Here is a 19804-nt window from a genome sequence, read left to right on the forward strand (position 1 = left end):
GGAAGTTGAATGTATTCAAATCTCTTTTCCTTCAATTCTTTACAGATCCAGTTGAAAACAACGACAGAAACACCAATAGTTAATGGGTAAAATACAGGGTTGTAATGAGATGGCTGGGGCTGCCTTGTGGAATATGTGGTCAACAGCAGCCTTACACCCTGGAGGTCACAGGACTCAGCAGTGAAATTATTCCATAATGAATGATGCTAACTCTGCAAGGGTATACAAACTGAAATAACTGTTACATTGCATAAACAGAAGCAGATACAAAGCAATGTGTATGGAATTGTGCATCTTAAAATTGTATAATTTTTAATCCATTTGTAAAAGTATACATCTAGTCAGTTTAACAAGTGTGATAATCGGGTTACAAGAAGAGCCTCGGGAATGGTGGACTCAGGTGTGGACCAGAGGCAGATCAATAACAGGAGTTTGTCGAGTACCAGTGAATAGGGCAATGCAGGCAAAACAAGGAAGCGTGGTCAGTATATCAAGCATAAGGTCGGTTGATCGGGCAGACAGAACATCAAAGGGAATCCAGAAAACATAATATTAACAAACAGGCAAGGGTCAGGAAACACTAGTGGTCAGAATATTCAGAGGTAAGCAGGCTCGGTGATGCTGCAATCGGGCAGACGAATATATAAATATATGTATACATTGAAATATATGCATTTGATGGGCAGAGAAACAGGAGACAGGTGAAGGTAATTATTCAATAATATGGAAAAGATAAGGACAACAGAATGAAAATTGGCAGCGGGGCAACATCTAGCAGTGGACTTGGGAATTAAGCTGTAGGCATGACAATAAGTACAATTAACATTTTATTTCAATGTAAAAAAGAGCTACATTAATAACTAAGTTAACTGATATCCACTTAAATAAATACATGGCACCCACCAGCATTTACAGTAAATAAACAACACTGTTATTTGCCTACTGGAATTCTGGAAGCTTTTCTATTAAATATGTCTCAAATTGAATGTAAAGCTTCCATTCATGTCATACTGTTTCATTTGTGTGTGTGTTACATGTGTGTGTTAGTATATTATAGAATATAATAATAATATAGTATATATATTTTAGTTAGCGTATTCAAAACAAAAATATAATTTTTTAACAAATCATACATCAGGGTCATTATAGGAGGAATGTATAGTGTATTTAGGATTGTATTTGTATAATCTACCTGGTGCATGATGTCTTCCTCTTCTCATCCAGTAAACATAAACCACTAGTGCATCCACTGCCAAACCCAGTAAAACTCCTACACCCCCAGGCAGCAACCAGAAGAGTATCCACCATTCAGCCATGTGATCTGGAAGAAGGATTAAAAACACAAAGGCATACAATGTGAGACAATGTGACCAACCACTTTATTGTAATGCTTTAAGACATGCTAAACACTCAATTCACAAGGGAATAAGTATTTATACTTTATGTTTATAGAAAGGGAAAATATCTCAAATGAGGCTTAATCACGTACTTTAATTGGTAGTAGTTTTTTTCTGTAAGTGTCCTGTGTTTTCGCTGTCTGACGTGTGCTGTGGCTTTAAACCTGACACTTATTAGAAGGGATACAACTATTTATGCCTCCAAGACAAGTGTTTGCTTGATGATGCATTATTGAACTGGATATACGGTTTAAACTTAACAAAAGGCAATGCACGCTACCTAGTTAATAGTGCTATGGGAATTATCTGTATTATTGGGTACATTTGACTGATAAAGCTACATTATATCAAGGTGGATTATTTTGTGGTAAATTGTAAATTAATTCAGAATGGCTTGATTAGTTCATTGTATGATAACCTGTGAACACTGCATTGTTGTGAATGTTTTATTCCCTTCTATTCCTTTATTCAAACAAAATGAAAACATAGGAGGTTGACCATTGTGTTGTATGTATAACCCAACACTGCTTTAAGGCTGCAAAGTGAGGTACTCATCTAGATCTGGGTCCTAAGGAGACTTAATCAACAGAAACAACACACATCCACCCCAAGGAAGACTAATACAATATATTTTCTGTAGGTTGCTTTACGTAAAGAAATAATTTCATTAAATCAATATATTCTCATTTCATTAGTGTCACGTTTCCCTCGGGGGCTTGGGAACAGGGGATGGTCGGAAAGGCGTGGGTCGGGTACCGGCGGATCAGAGCAAACAAGGGCTGGGCGAAGATGTGGTCGTGGGAACAGGCGATGGTCAGGCGATCAGGCGAACAGAGCAGGCAAAGGCGAGACAGAGTCGTGGTAGTGAAGACAGGCAGGAGGTCAAGGGAACAAGACAGATACGGTGCTCGAGGGAACAAAGGCTCAGATGAACAAGACTGGAACAGGCACAGGGAAAAGGCTAGGTAATGCAGATGGAACTGACACAACTTCACCCTGAGTGAAGGCAGTGAGGGGTTTATAAAGGGGAGCAGGAACCAGGCTTGTGAGGTGCAGGGTGAATGGGAACAGAGGGTGCACATAGGTGACCAGAATGTTAATTGACAGAGTGATGAGAGCAGGGAGAAGGCAGAGAAATGGCGGCCCCTAGTGGGGATAGAGGGGGAGCGCTAGGGGACCATGACAATTTGATAGTTTTTTTAATGAAATTAAATCTTATTTCATTACTTCCTTTTCCTATTACTAAAACTCACATTTCACAAAAGGTTCATAACATTTCAGTTCAATTGCTGAAAGCAACTATACAGATAAACCTACTGGCCAGTATGTAAAATAATAACACCATTATTATTATTATTATTATTATTATTATTATTATTATTATTATTATTTAAAAAGTAAATAAAATAGCAACAAAAATCACTTTGAAATGTCCCTGTAAAATGTACCACACATTAGCAGTGATGGTCAACCAGGCTACATTAATGGTCAAACAGTCGAGATTCTTAAATGTATAACTTATTCTTCGTAGAAAAACGACGGGAAAAATGATATAATTCTAGAGAAATTAAACGTATAATGCAATGTAATGCAGTGTCCACTTTTTCTCAATTATCACAATGCCTATAACAGTCATATTAAGCACAGAAACAACACAATTGAGCTACCCCAGTCCAGAGAAAAGAGAAATCAGGTCCCTAAAACGTATTGTTTCAAATCTCTAAGGTTGCAGGAAAAAATATATGCTGAGACACATAAGCTTTAAGTGGAGTTCCACAGGGATCAGTATTAGGGCCTGTGCACTTTTTAATCTATATTAATGATCTGGAGATGGGTGGGTCCAGTGGGTTCCATTGGAATATTGATACTGTATAGTATTTTGAGGTTCTATCTATAATTATATTGTTAAAATTATTGTAAAGTATTCTGAGTGCATTGCCAGTAAAGGGTGCCAGGAATTATATGTGTGTATATATATATATATATATATATATATATATATATATATATATATATATATATATAATATATACACACACACATACACACAGCCCAAAAAGAAACAGCCATTGAAATTTTGCTAAATCATTATAAACATCATAATATTCCATGTCAGCCTATCAATCAGATTACACTAGTATACAGGTTAATACAACTATAAACTCTTCATCTGCTGAGAAATTAATGTAATAATTATATATTGTCTACTGCATGGATCCATTGAGCACCTTGTTCTGTTTGAGTTGCCTTGTCCATCTTGCCTGCAAGTGAAGACAGATATCATGTTAATGGTGGCAAAACACAGATCTTAACTATATCAAAGGTTTAGAGGCAAATGCAATGCAATGCCCTCAAAGCCGAGGGAGGCGCCAGGGTACATGCCAGGCAGAGGACAGGTAATCCACCACAAATATTTGCACAACATCATGCAAGCATATTAGTACATGTATAGGATATTATTAAAAGAAAAAAAGAACAGCCATTGAAATGTGTCTATATAATTATAAACATCATAATATACCATATCAGCCTATCAATCAGATGATACTAGAATACAGGTTAATTAATAAATCTATACATTCTTAATGTGACAACTAAATCTGCTAAGAAATCATTACTATTATTATTACTTGATTTCTTAGCAGATTTAGTTGTCTAAATTATAATTTGTTTACTGCATGGACCCATTGAGCACACTTGAGACTCACATTCTTCTGTTTGAGTTGCCTTCATCTTGCCTGCAAGTGAAGACAGATATCATGTTAATGGTTGCAAAACACAGATCTTAACTATATCAAAGGTTAGGAGCCTCTAGCATTTTGTTCATGGTAAAGACCTTCATTGGACTGTGTTGTTGTAGAGAAGTTTTAAGATTTTCCATTATTGTATTTGTAGAACTTTTTACTTTTTTTTTGGTTTACTCAAATCACCCTTCGGGCCTGACTGGCCCTCGTGCTGTATGTTTGACACCCCTGATCTAATGGAAGGGAACCTTATTCTCTAACACAGTATCCAGTGACAATCACAAAGGCAGTGGTACTTACAATTCTCTTCCTGAATCTGATCTGAAAAATAAAGGAGAGAAGACAGACAATTTAAACTCACAGCACCTCAGCGTAGCAGACCTGACTGCTATTGTATTGTTAAATAGAAATTAACATGCGATTCAAGAAAGGTTTAAAAGCAGCAGAGGAACTGTAAGGAAAACCAGGAAATGCTGGGAGCAAGGCCACACAGCCACAGCCCCTGTTAAACAGTAAAGACTGTAGACACACAGACAGGAACACGAACACACACTGGGCACTCACCCATCTCTGCAGTAATGTGATCTACAGACAAGGGAAAAACAAGACAGCTGTGACTCACATAGCTTCAGACTGTGCACTGCCATGTATTCGGGTGGAACTGAAATGAATGCTATTACAATTAAAATTGAAAGCAATGCATCACTTCTACCAAAACAAAATATCAATCTGTAGTAGGAAGTATATCAACACATACCCACACACCTGATTATACACATACAATTTCATAATAGAAACATGGTGCACCCCCAACACATCTTTCCTGATGTCACGCAGACAGAATCACCATAGTTAAAGAAGCTGCTCAATCTTGGAAATGTGTGAAGGCACAACAGCTGAGACAACAGCTGTGGATTCGGGCCACAGGGCCACAGCATCCTGTCCGTGTGCACCGTTACACATGCTCTGCAAAATAAACTACAACGATTGAAAGTATGCCCATTGACACTGTTGAAACCAATGAATCTCCAATATTTATCATGCCCTTTAGGCAGTTTGCCTAACAAGTAATAGGCATTTCATTTATTTGACATCTTGCGATCAGGGGTCCAGGCAGCATACTTCTGCTATACAGAGAGCCTACTAGCCTTCTACCTTCTATCCTGCCAATCCAAGAGATAGCAACGGTGGCAGACCTGTTGGTTTGTGTAATGAGCCACGGAATGCATGCCAATGGTCACTCACTCGCAGCAGTGCTGGCTGTCACAGGCGAGGCCTATCTCCCAGGGCTTTACATTTGGCCTGATGGTTGAGGCAATGCTGGACCACTCTATCCAGGCAAGAGAGCACTCCAGGCAGCTGGCACAGGTTTACCCTCATTCTGCACCCCTGTTACAGTCACGAAGGCAGACCAGAGGGTGTACCAACAGACAGCTGCCCCACCCCACAGTGATCTCTAAAACCGGATTGCTCCAAGCAATGCAATGCCCTCAAAGCCGAGGGAGGCGCCAGGGCACATGCCAGGCAGAGGACAGGTAATCCACCCTGCACTCTGGCCCACCATTACACCCACCAGCAATTCTTCAATTGGCTCACCCAGGACTCCAAATTATCAGTTTGTTACTCTTTCCATTTAAACCAAATTAATGCAAGTGAAGGACCCAATGCAATGTGCAGCACTTTGTGTGCACAAAGGTTGCAAGGTTGCTGGGGAGTTCTGACTACTGACAAAGAGTAATCCGCGCAGGTCATTATATGCAATTATATAGTAATGCCAGGGATCACACGGAGTGATAGACCCAGGTTTAGAGCACAAGGGAGAGTCGGCACAGGCAATAGGTCAAGAGCCGGTAAACAGGTGCAATAAGGGCAAGGCAGAACTCGTTGTAAGGAAACAGGTAGGTGTCAGGCGATTGAGCGAACAGGCTCGTCAGGAGGATACAAGAATCAGTAGTCGGGGATGATAGCACTGGTCAGCAACACTAGGAGTCAAATACTGGATTATAATGTTTGGCATGATCACACAAGGTAGAGCAAGATTTTACAATGTGGCTGTCAACCTAAGGGGAATATATACAAGTGTTTTCCATGCTTGTTCAATGACCCATAAACAATTAATGAACATGCAGCTGTGGAACGGTCGTTAAGACACTAACAGCTTACAGACGGTAGGCAATTAAGGTCACAGTTAAAAAACCTTTGGACACTAAAGAGGCCTTTCTTCTGATTCTGAAAGACACCAAAAGAAAGATGCCCAGGGTCCTTGCTCATCTGTGTGAATGTGCCATGCTCCAAGGAGGCACGTGGAGTGCAGATGTGGCCAGGGCAAGAAATTGCAACGTCCGTAGTGTGAGACGCCTAAGAGTGCTACAGGGAGACAGGATGGACAGCTGATCGGTCTGACAGTAGCAGACCACGTGTAATAACACCTACACAGGATCGGTACATCCGAATATCACACCTGCGGGTCAGGTACAGGATGGCAACAACAACTTCCCAAGTTACACCAGGAACATACAATCCTTCCATCAGTGCTCACACTGTCCACAATAGGCTGAGAGGAGCTGGACTGAGGGCTTGTAGGCCTGTTGTAAGGCAGGTCCTTACCAGACCTCCCCTTTGTTCATGGACACATTATTACATTTGTTAGTCACATGTCTGTGAAACTTGTTCAGTTTATGTTCATACAAATATTTACACATGTTAAGTTTGCTGAAAATAAAAGCAGTTGAAAGTGAGAGGACGTTTCTTTTTTGCTGAGTATACACCAATCAGCCATAACATTTTGACCACTGACAGGTGAAGTGAATAACACTGATAATCTCGTTCTCATGGCACCTGTCAGTGGGTGGGATATATTAGGCAGCAAGTGAACATTTTGTCCTCAGAAATGGATGTGTTAGAAGCAGGAAAAATGGGCAAGCGTTAGGATCTGAGCAACTTTGACAAGGGCCAAATTGTGATGGCTAGATGACTGAGGCAGAGCATCTCCAAAACTGCAGCTCTTGTGGGGTGTTCCCGGTCTGCAATGGTCAGTACCTATGAAAAGTGGTCCAAGGAAGGAAAAGCAGTGAACTGGCGACAGGGTCATGGGCGGCCAAGGCTCATTGATGCTCGTGGGGAGTGAAGGCTGGCCTGTGTGGTCTGATCCATCAGACGAGTTACTGTAGCTCAAATTGCTTAAAAAGTGAATGCTGGTTCTATAAGAAAGGTGTCAGAACACACAGTACATCGCAGTTTGTTGCGTATGGGGCTGCGTAGCCGCAGACCAGTCAGGGTGCCCATGCTGACCCCTGTCCACTGCCAAAAGCACCTACAATGGGCACGTGAGCATCAGAACTAGACCATGGAGCAATGCAAGAAGGTTGCCTGGTCTGATGAATCACGAGTTCAAGGTGTTGACTTGGCCTCCAAATTCACCAGATCTCAATCCAATCGAGCATTTGTGGGATGTGCTGGACAAACAAGTCCGATCCATGGAGTCCCCACCTCGCAACTTACAGGACTTAAAGGATCTGCTCCTAACGTCTTGGTGCCAGATACCACAGCACACCTTCAGAGGTCTAGTGGAGTCCATGCCTTGACGGGGCAGGGCTGTTTTGGTGGGAAAAGGGGGACCTACACAATATTAGGCATGTGGTCATAATGTTATGGCTGATCGGTGTATATATACAAACACACTCACACACACACACACACACACACACAAATATTTGCACAACATCATGCAAGCATATTAGTACATGTATAGGATATTATTAAAAGAAAAAAAGAACAGCCACTGAAATGTGTCTATATAGTTATAAACATCATAATATACCATATCAGCCTATCAATCAGATGATACTAGAATACAGGTTAATTAATAAATCTATACATTCTTAATGTGACAACTAAATCTGCTAAGAAATCATTACTATTATTATTACTTGATTTCTTAGCAGATTTAGTTGTCTAAATTATAATTTGTTTACTGCATGGACCCATTGAGCACACTTGAGACTCACATTCTTCTGTTTGAGTTGCCTTCATCTTGCCTGCAAGTGAAGTCAGATATCATGTTAATGGTGGCAAAACACAGATCTTAACTATATCAAAGGTTAGGAGCCTCTAGCATTTTGTTCATGGTAAAGACCTTCATTGGACTGTGTTGTTGTAGAGAAGTTTTAAGATTTTCCATTATTGTATTTGTAGAACTTTTTACTTTTTTTTTGGTTTACTCAAATCACCCTTCGGGCCTGACTGGCCCTCGTGCTGTATGTTTGACACCCCTGATCTAATGGAAGGGAACCTTATTTTCTAACACAGTATCCAGTGACAATCACAAAGGCAGTGGTACTTACAATTCTCTTCCTGAATCTGATCTGAAAAATAAAGGAGAGAAGACAGACAATTTAAACTCACAGCACCTCAGCGTAGCAGACCTGACTGCTATTGTATTGTTTAATAGAAATTAACATGCGATTCAAGAAAGGTTTAAAAGCAGCAGAGGAGCTGTAAGGAAAACCAGGAAATGCTGGGAGCAGGGCCACACAGCCACAGCCCCTGTTAAACAGTAAAGACTGTAGACACACAGACAGGAACACGAACACACACTGGGCACTCACCCATCTCTGCAGTAATGTGATCTACAGACAAGGGAAAAACAAGACAGCTGTGACTCACATAACATCAGACTGTGCACTGCCATGTATTCGGGTGGAACTGAAATGAATGCTATTACAATTAAAATTGAAAGCAATGCATCACTTCTACCAAAACAAAATATCAATCTGTAGTAGGAAGTATATCAACACATACCCACACACCTGATTATACACATACAATTTCATAATAGAAACATGGTGCACCCCCAACACATCTTTCCTGATGTCACGCAGACAGAATCACCATAGTTAAAGAAGCTGCTCAATCTTGGAAATGTGTGAAGGCACAACAGCTGAGACAACAGCTGTGGATTCGGGCCACAGGGCCATAGCATCCTGTCTGTGTGCACCATTACACATGCTCTGCAAAATAAACTACAACGATTGAAAGTATGCCCATTGACACTGTTGAAACCAATGAATCTCCAATATTTATCATGCCCTTTAGGCAGTTTGCCTAACAAGTAATAGGCATTTCATTTATTTGACATCTTGCGATCAGGGGTCCAGGCAGCATACTTCTGCTATACAGAGAGCCTACTAGCCTTCTACCTTCTATCCTGCCAATCCAAGAGATAGCAACGGTGGCAGACCTGTTGGTTTGTGTAATGAGCCACGGAATGCATGCCAATGGTCACTCACTCGCAGCAGTGCTGGCTGTCACAGGCGAGGCCTATCTCCCAGGGCTTTACATTTGGCCTGATGGTTGAGGCAATGCTGGACCACTCTATCCAGGCAAGAGAGCACTCAAGGCAGCTGGCACAGGTTTACCCTCATTCTGCACCCCTGTTACAGTCACGAAGGCAGACCAGAGGGTGTACCAACAGACAGCTGCCCCACCCCACAGTGATCTCTAAAACCGGATTGCTCCACGCAATGCAATGCCCTCAAAGCCGAGGGAGGCGCCAGGGCACATGCCAGGCAGAGGACAAGTAATCCACCCTGCACTCTGGCCCACCATTACACCCACCAGCAATTCTTCAATTGGCTCACCCAGGACTCCAAATTATCAGTTTGTTACTCTTTGCCATTTAAACCAAATTAATGCAAGTGAAGGACCCAATGCAATGTGCAGCACTTTGTGTGCACAAAGGTTGCAAGGTTGCTGGGGAGTTCTGACTACTGACAAAGAGTAATCCGCGCAGGTAATTATATGCAATTATATAGTAATGCCGGGGATCACACGGAGTGATAGACCCGGTTTAGAGCACAAGGGAGAGTCGGCACAGGCAATAGGTCAAGAGCCGGTAAACAGGTGCAATAAGGGCAAGGCAGAACTCGTTGTAAGGAAACAGGTAGGTGTCAGGCGATTGAGCGAACAGGCTCATCAGGAGGATACAAGAATCAGTAGTCGGGGATGATAGCACTGGTCAGCAACACGAGGAGTCAAATACTGGATTATAATGTTTGGCATGATCACACAAGGTAGAGCAAGACTTTACAACCTAAGGGGTATATTTACACAAGTTTTCCATGCTTGTTCAATGACCCATAAACAATTAATGAACATGCACCTGTGGAACGGTCGTTAAGACACTAACAGCTTACAGATGGTAGGCAATTAAGGTCACAGTTATAAAACCTTTGGACACTAAAGAGGCCTTTCTACTGACTCTGAAAGACATCAAAAGAAAGATGCCACTGAAATGGTTCTACTGGCTGTCACTTACTCCCTCAGCCGCGCTCGGGCGGCCTCCCTCTCCTCAGTCCTCATCCTTCTTGACCTCTCTGCAGCATTTGACACCGTCGATCACTCATCCTCCTCTCCTGCCTCGCTGACCTTGGGATCTCTGGGACTGCTCTCACCTGGTTCTCCTCCTACCTCAGCGACCGGTCCTATCAAGTGACATGGCGAGGCTCCTCATCCACCCCTTAACCTCTCCTCACAGGTGTTCCCCAAGGCTCCGTCCTGGGCCCGCTCCTGTTCTCTCTCTACACTCACTCCCTGGGCCCCCTCATCGCTTCCCACGGCTTCTCCTACCACTTCTACGCTGATGATGCTCAGATCTTCCTATCTTTTCCCTCTTCTGACCCTCTCATCCCCTCACGCATCTCTTCCTGCTTGTCTGCCATTTCTGCTTGGATGCACTCGCACCACCTCAAGCTCAACCTCTCCAAATCAGATCTCCTCTTTTTCCCCACCTCTTCCTCACCTTCTGCTGACCTCTCCATCTCGATCCCCCTGGAATCCACCACACTCTCTCCTTCCGCTAAAAACTTAGGAGTCACCCTCGATCTTGCGCTCTCCTACACCCAGCACATCACCACGCTGACACACTCGTGTAGATTCTTCCTGAGCATCATACGCTGGATCCGCCCCTTCCTCACCGAAAACTCTACTCAGCTACTCGTCCAGTCACTGGTCCTCTCCCACCTGGACTACTGCAACTCCCTCCTGGCCGGCCTGCCTGCGTCCACTACCCGCCCATCCAGCTCATCTAGAACTCTGCGGCTCGTCTGGTGTCTCTCTGCCCCGATTTGCACATGCTACTCCACTGCTCCTTTCCCTCCACTGGCTCCCGATAGTGGCACGCATCCAGTTCAAGACTTTGACCCTCACCTACCCCTGTCTCAACCACACTGCACCAAGCTACTTTCAGTCACTCGTCTCTCCATACATCCCCTCCAGACCACTGCGCTCCTCCAGTGCCAGAAGGCTAACTCTGCCTCCTCTCCACTCTCCTTCCTCCAGAGCCGCTCCTTCTCATCCCTGGCCCCTAAGTGGTGGAACGACCTGCCCACCGAAGTCAAAACAGCAGAGACCTTGACCTCATTCCGGCGCTTACTCAAGATGCATCTCTTCCCACAGCACTTGTAATATTAGTCCTCTATCCCTGCTAGATAGCTCTTCAGTTTTATTATGCTTCTCACGTTCTTGATTGTTTTCCTCCTTGCTCCCTTTTCCGTAGCCCTCGTCTGTAACCCTACATCTTGACAGCACTTAGCTTTCACCGTCCAGGATGTAGGAAGTCTTTTACTGTACTTGCGTAAATTGTAATTGGAATTTGTAAAATGTATTTTGAATTGCTGTATTTTAGCTATGTTGAATTTGTTATGATTGATACAGATATCTCTGTATTTTTGCACGTATGTTGTAAGTCGCCCTGGATAAGGGCGTCTGCCAAGAAATAAAAATAATATTAATAATAATAATAATGCCCAGGGTCCTTGCTCATCTGTGTGAATGTGCAATGCTCCAAGGAGGCACGTGGAGTGCAGATGTGGCCAGGGCAAGAAATTGCAAAGTCCGTAGTGTGAGACGCCTAAGAGTGCTACAGGGAGACAGGATGGACAGCTGATCGTTCTCACAGTAGCAGACCACGTGTAACAACACCTGCACAGGATCGGTACATCCAAATATCACACCTGTGGGTCAGGTACAGGATGAAAACAACAACTGCCCGAGTAAAACCAGGTAGCTGTGGAGTTCTGACTACTGACAAAGAGTAATCTGCACAGGTAATTACAGTGAGGGAAAAAAGTATTTGATCCCCTGCTGATTGTGTAAGTTTGCCCACTGACAAAGTAATGATCAGTCTATAATTTTAATGGTATGTGTATTTTAACTGTGAGAGACAGAATAACTGCAAATAAATCCAGAAAAACTAATTTCAAAAAAGTTATAAATTGATTTGTATGTTAATGAGGGAAATAAGTATTTGATCCCCTATCAATCAGCAAGATTTCTGGCTCCCAGGTGTCTTTTATACAGGTAACGAGCTGAGATTAGGAGCACTCTCTTAAAGGGACTGCTCCTAATCTCAGCTCGTTACCTGTATAAAAGACACCTGTCCACAGAAGCAATCAATCAATCAGATTCCAAACTCTCCACCATGGCCAAGACCAAAGAGCTGTCCAAGGATGTCAGGGACAAGATTGTAGACCTACACAAGGCTGGAATGGGCTACAAGACCATCGCCAAGCAGCTTGGTGAGAAGGTGACAACAGTTGGTGCGATTATTCGCAAATGGAAGAAACACAAAATAACTGTCAGTCTCCCTCGGTCTGGGGCTCCATGCAAGATCTCACCTCGTGGAGTTTCAATGATCATGAGAACGGTGAGGAATCAGCCCAGAACTACACGGGAGGATCTTGTTAATGATCTCAAGGCAGCTGGGACCATAGTCACCAAGAAAACAATTGGTAACACACTACGACGTGAAGGACTGAAATCCTGAAGCGCCTGCAAGGTCCCCCTGCTCAAGAAAGCACATGTACAGGCCCGTCTGAAGTTTGCTAATGAACATCTGAATGATTCAGAGGAGAACTGGGTGAAAGTGTTGTGGTCAGATGAGACCAAAATCGAGCTCTTTGGCATCAACTCAACTCGCCGTGTTTGGAGGAGGAGGAATGACCCCAAGAACACCATCCCCACCGTCAAACATGGAGGTGGAAACATTATGCTTTGGGGGTGTTTTTCTGCTAAGGGGACAGGACAACTGCACTGCATCAAAGGGATGATGGACGGGGCCTTGTACCGTCAAATCTTGGGTGAGAACCTCCTTCCCTCAGCCAGGGCATTGAAAATGGGTCGTGGATGGGTATTCCAGTATGACAATGACCCAAAACACACAGCCAAGGCAACAAAGGAGTGGCTCAAGAAGAAACACATTAAGGTCCTGGAGTGGCCTAGCCAGTCTTCAGACCTTAATCTCATAGAAAATCTGTGGAGGGAGCTGAAGGTTCGAGTTGCCAAACGTCAGCCTCGAAACCTTAATGACTTGGAGAGGATCTGCAAAGAGGAGTGGGACAAAATCCCTCCTGAGATGTGTGCAAACCTGGTGGCCAACTACAAGAAATGTCTGACCTCTGTGGTTGCCAACAAGGGTTTTGCCACCAAGTACTAAGTCGAAATTCTCTCACTGCTAAAATACACCTACCATTAAAATTATAGACTGATCATTTCTTTGTCAGTGGGCAAACGTACAAAATCAGCAGGGGATCAAATACTTTTTTCCCTCACTGTAACTGCAAAAACAGGCCTATAGGTGGCTTTGATAGTGAAATGTTTCACATGAGGTACCATCATTATCTGTTTTCTTACATTATTTTTCACATTTGGGCATTTACTGGAGATAAAGTAAAGTACTGTGCTCAAGGTTACAACATCAGTGTCCCCACCTGGGGATTGAACCCCTAACCTTACACTCCAGATTTCAGAGCCCTAACCACTTCTCCACACTGCCACCTGTTGAGAGTGGCTTAACCACTACCCTTCCCCTCACACTTTGGGCAGCATTCTCTTTTTCAGATAACTGAGGTTGCATTCACAATCCATCGTTCTAAGCTGTTGCTTTTGTTGATGAAATGCATATAAACCATTTTTTCGTTATGTTGGTTATGGTTTATAGTGAATGTCTTGTTCGGGACGTATGGTCACGCTACCATTGAGGAAGTCAAATGAGCTTTTTACTTGTCAAAAGACATGACGAAATGTTTGGTTTGTGAGCCCTGCACATGCATAGTTTTTACAATAAACATATAGCATTAGCATTTTGTCAAGAGGAAAAAAGCATTTGCATGTCGCATGAGCATTCACATTTCACAGCTGAATGCATGCGCTGTTACATACTTATTGACTGTTTCACAATACACAATATCAGCCTGTGAGCTTTGTGACATATTTTTGACAGTTATTTAATACTGTATCCAACTCACAAATATCTGAGTGTTAAGTCACAAATATGCGAGTTGTACTGATAGTTTTCAGATTTGTACTTGTATTTGTGTTTTCTACCTGCATGTACACAAAATGTGTATACATATTAATATTTTTGATAGTGATCTCCTTCCATATGTTACAAAATATAACCCCAACACAGGATTTTCAATTACTTGAATTATTTTCTTCCTTTGAAATTTTGGAAGGCATTTTAAAGTGTAACCCCCCTGCTAAATCCAGGCTGGGAATTACCTTTGTTTTTACAGAGACTCATAATTCAGTTAACTCTACATTTTCAATTGGCCATAAAAATTGAGAGTTGACAGTAACACCCCTATTGTGCCTTAAAGACGACGATTACTCTTTCAACTTTGTATGTTTACATTTGGGCACTTCCTAATACAACCAATAAACTATGGGTATTAATGTAATATTAACAATATGATTATGATGTTAAGACCTGCATATATGTGAATTTGTGAATGTCGAAAGGGCTTAACGTGGTTTACTATACTTAAAACATAACCATTTGTGCCAAAACTGTATAAATGACAAGATTGGCACCATCCAGTGTGGTACACAAAAGATGGGATGTTTAAAATACTTTTAAAAGCATTATTATCTCATTAAGACCTTCTGTAGCCAAGGTGGGCTGTGCTTAGTATTGAATGCACTTAATGTGGGAATAGCTTAATGTGGTCTACTGTACTAACAAGTTAAACAATTGGATCCTAACTTTACTTACGACAAGACCTGCACCTACCAGTCTTATATACAAAAGAACAGGCCTTTAACTTAACACAATCGATATCAAATCCACAAAAATGCAGTATGATTTGTGCAGGACCTTGCAACATGTTCAAACATATTAGCAATTCATACACAATCTTGATATATTATAGAACCTCCCAATACCATAACAGCTATTTTTTAGACTTAAAAAATCAGAATAACACCATAGCTGTTATGAATGGTATTTTATACCATTGGTAATTCATAGTGTGTTGGGCTTAACGTGAACTTGGTATTGATTGTGTGACTATATGGGACTGGTAGGTCACCTATCATATTGTTATAAGAAATTGTGAATGCTTATTAACATTCAGGTGAAACCAATTATTATATTTTTGGATAAAATAAAAATGTTTTGCAACTGTCAATGTTGGTTTCATGTATAATGTGAAGGGTAGTGGCAACACTGTTTACAGCTTGAGTATCATATTTACAATTGCCATACTATAAATACTCACTGCACTCTGAGGTGTATCTTATGTTCATTAGGTGGAGACAACCACAGTTTAATGCACCTCCACATGTCCCCACCAGAGGTCACCATCACCTTCTCCATACCTGTCTCTTCTCCCAGCTTCAGTCAGTCACTCATTCAATATTCACAACAATCACTCTGATTACTCACCGCACACCTGCTCTCCATCATCTGCTTCTGCCACCGGTCTTTATGAATCCCTCCCTGACTCTCACTACCTGCGAAGTTTTGTCAGTGTCTGCTACAACTCTGAGCAGTCTCCCCTTGTCTTGTGTATTTACTAAATCCTCGACCTCTGGCTTTTCCCCTTTACCACGACTTGCCTGATGGCCCGAAACTATGCTTGTGACCACGTCTTGCCTTGCCTTTGTTTGCCCTGTCCTGCCATTATCTGACCCATGTCTGTTTCAAACACCTCTACCACGGGCCGCCACTGGGTCCGCTTGTTCGCTTGTCCCATGTGTCCATGACACATGTGCTATATATATATATATTCTGAATACACAGTACAGATGTTTTTTCTATGTGTAGCTACTCAGCATTGACATCTAACTGATATATTATTAAGATAAATCCATTACATATTTAGTTATTTTCTGGAAGTTTGCATAAAGTCCTTACACACTACCAACTTCAATATCCACAATTAAGCAACAGAGAGAAGAACCCTGGCCCTATAGATTTCTCTTTTAGTATCGTGGACACCTTGAAGAATACCGAGCAGAGAAGTGGGATCACAAATGCATACTTATACTTTTTTCTACAGACTTTTTTCTGGGCTTTTTTCTATGACTGTTGACTTATCTCAAGATAAGTATGTGTTATATTCAATATCACACGTCAAAGGTTAGCACTTTTACATGCTATACTTCACAATCACCCTAACCTTGGACATGCTATTTATAGTGAACCCTTCCCCTGTTACAGTTCGTGATTTGTTAATAATACTGAATTTGGATAAATTATACACCTGCTTCCAAATAAGTTGTATACAGAGATAGACATTGAAATATGTTACATATGCTTACTTTGTTAACTTACTGTGAATTATTCTTCGTCCTTGGTTACATTTATGTGTGTGTGTGTGTGTGTTTGTTGTAAAAAGTGAATATCTCAGAGGTGCACATTGTTCATACCTGGTAGAATGGCTAAGAATGCGACGAGAATTATGATTAACATCATTTTGAGGCGTCTTCTGGTGAAGTATCTCTGAAGGTAACTGCAAAATATATTTTAAAACATCTCCGAGTTTATCAAAATTATCTTTCTGCATTTCATGAAAAGTAATTACAGTTTTATTCAGGAAACTCATGCATGAATTAACGGCACGAATTACACGATTTATTTATTGACACATTAGGGAGTGTTGAGGTAATTATCCCGTTGTGTGTTACTGAAAAGGATGACAATGTAAATGGCAGCATGGAGCTATCAAGATAATTTATTCCTTTCTATTTTAAGTTATAGCTGTAAGTAAACTATACGTTTAACCAGGCCTGGCAGCCTCTAAAGCAGTAATTAGCATCCTTAATCCTCATCCTATTCTCAATTAAATTAGAGATCTGGCGCCGAACTGGGCTTCCATTATAACCTCCATTCCATTAAAAAGAGCCTCTAAAAACTGGCATCAGGTTCATTTACAATGAAATAAATTGGTAATAAAAGTTTCTCATCTGATTCTCATATCTCTGATTTAACTGAGAATCAGACGCAGATTAACCACTGATTACGGGTTTTAAGGCAGGTAGTAACAGCAGAAATAAAAGTTGATATCTTACCACACTGCCTATAATACTTTTCTGTAACAAGAAACTATTCCTATTTTTCGCTCATTGGTCTCTGCTTTCAAAAAGTATGTGATCTTTTTAACTGAGCTCATTTACCGCGGAAACGTGATCTTGAAGTTTGATTTTCGACTCGCCCTACCCGACATGAATAAAAAGAGCTGTATCTCCCCAACCACAACAGCTAGCGTCTTCAAACCACCTTTCACATGAAGAGGACCAATTATGAATTCTTGTACAGCCTTTGTTTTACTTGTGAACCATAAGAATAATTTGTGAAAATCAATAACATCACATATATGCAACCAAACTCCCGGAATCATTGAACAAAATATGTATCTCCCTAACCACAGCAGATACAGGATTAAAATATACTATTATTTAAAAAATACCAATTGTGAATTGTTTCACAGTCTCTGTGAAATACCTGTGAATACTAAGAATAATTTAAATCAATTAGTTGTTTTATTAAAGTACTTTTTATGCGAGGTTTCTTTCAAATGTCTTTGGAAAATATTAGTTGTGTTTACGAATATGTTCTGTTATTGTTCTTATTGTATTTGTTATTCATGAAGACCCATGTGTGTGAGAGATGTTATTTATGTTCACAACATATTACTAGGCATAAATAAAACAGACTGTGAAGATTCCCAATGTGTCTCTCTTATGATTTGTATTTGCATAATTGATTTAAATTGTAAATCCATACTATTTACAGGTACGAAACATTATGAAACAATTAACAACTGGTCTTCTTCACTTTTTATTTTAAAAATCACTTCACATTTTTAAAACGCTAGTGTCTGGGAGCACCCGATGATACACTGTTGCTAGTGGTTCGTATGGATATCATGCAATTTCAGGCATGTCACAAATTATTCTTAGTATTCAAAGGTAAAACAGAGACTGTGAAACAATTCACAATTGGTATTTCTTTTAAATAATACTATATTTTAACCCTGTATCTGCTGTGGTTAGTGATTTACATTTTTTTCAATGATTCCGGGAGTTTGGTTGCATGTTTGTGATGTTATTGAAGTAAAACAAAGGCTGTACAAGAATTCATAATTGGTCCTCTTCATGTGAAAGTTGGTTTGAAGACGCTAGCTGTTGTGGTTGGGGAGATACAGCTCTTTTTATTCATGTCGGGTAGGGCGAGTCGAAAATCAAACTGGTATCAAACGTCAAGATCACGTTACCGCGGTGTACAACCGATAGGATATCTCCCAGTAGTAAGAACATAAGAAAGTTTGCAAACGAGCAGACCATTCGACCTTTCATGTTCGTTTGGTGTCCATTAATAACGAAATGATCCAAGGATCCTATCCAGTCTATTTCTGAATGTTCCCACATTTTCGGCTTCATCCACATCACTTGGGAGTTTGTTCCAGATAACTAGCACTACAGACTATGCAGACTTGTATTAATAGGCCACAGATAGAGAGACGGATTACTGACTGTATTGATGAAGAAGAACTCTTACCTGTTTGAACTTGTCTTCCAAAATGGAGACTGCCGGAAACACTTTCACTTTAACACAATAGTGAAGTCCAAAGGAGCTTTTTACATCAGCCTCAGGTTAATAAATAACTCTAGAATGATTTCTGAGTTTGAGCTGAGCTATGATACTTTAGTCTTTAATGTTTAAAGACAGGTTTTGATCATTGAAATATTACTGTTATTTATAGTAAAGTGTAATTTGGTATACAGTTCCTTCATTATTTAATTGTTAAACTGCACCTTTCATCAGAATTTGGGGTAAAAATTAGATCAGGTCAGGGAAAATATCATCACAATGGTGTGAAAACATAAAATATTGTAACAACTTTAAAATGTAATGTTGCGACCTGACCAAAGCAGGGGAGCTGTTTGTGTTCTGTGTATTGTAAGGCGGGCCCACACCCGGGCAACGCGAGATTGTATATAGTTGCCAATAAAGTCTCGGCTCCGCCGGTTAAGCGCCGCGTCCGGAGCTGTAAAGCAGCCGCTCAGATCCGCCCTGAGGATAAAAACGACTCACCTGACGAGAGAGGACTGTGTGTCTGTGTTATTATCTGTGCTTCACACCATGGAAACACACCATAAATACACGTTTCTGTTACAGACATTAGGAGGAGCTGGACGTGTAGAGACGACATTATATTCACACAAGCATGTTCCCATAAGAATACGTTTCATGTGCAACAATAATACTAAATAGCGAATATGTATTGATATTATTATCGTCATCATTTGTGCTGGTATATATGTATTTTAAACGCACAGTGACTCCCTAACTTATTACTCTTACTACAGATGTGTAAT

The 19804-nt window shown here is 41.1% G+C and overlaps 1 protein-coding gene across 1 annotated transcript in view; it reads right to left on the reverse strand.

Moving 5' to 3' along the window:
- The window catches only part of LOC136768721 (E3 ubiquitin-protein ligase TRIM21-like), a 33764-nt gene extending 14580 nt beyond the window's left edge, over positions 1-19184 (reverse strand). Inside the window, exons 1-10 of the mRNA XM_066723058.1 lie at positions 18984-19184; positions 16853-16935; positions 8749-8769; positions 8485-8505; positions 8149-8178; positions 4706-4726; positions 4442-4462; positions 4106-4135; positions 3626-3658; positions 1193-1321 (exon numbers count right to left, since the gene is read on the reverse strand). Of these exons, the coding sequence (XP_066579155.1) occupies positions 1193-1321; positions 3626-3658; positions 4106-4135; positions 4442-4462; positions 4706-4726; positions 8149-8178; positions 8485-8505; positions 8749-8769; positions 16853-16898 (352 nt within the window). The 5' untranslated portion in view covers positions 16899-16935; positions 18984-19184. The remainder of the gene's footprint in view (positions 1-1192; positions 1322-3625; positions 3659-4105; positions 4136-4441; positions 4463-4705; positions 4727-8148; positions 8179-8484; positions 8506-8748; positions 8770-16852; positions 16936-18983) is intronic.
- Positions 19185-19804: the final 620 nt, after the last annotated feature.

This window comes from Amia ocellicauda, chromosome 14 (assembly GCF_036373705.1).
Source record: "Amia ocellicauda isolate fAmiCal2 chromosome 14, fAmiCal2.hap1, whole genome shotgun sequence".
Taxonomy (NCBI): Eukaryota; Metazoa; Chordata; class Actinopteri; order Amiiformes; family Amiidae; genus Amia; species Amia ocellicauda.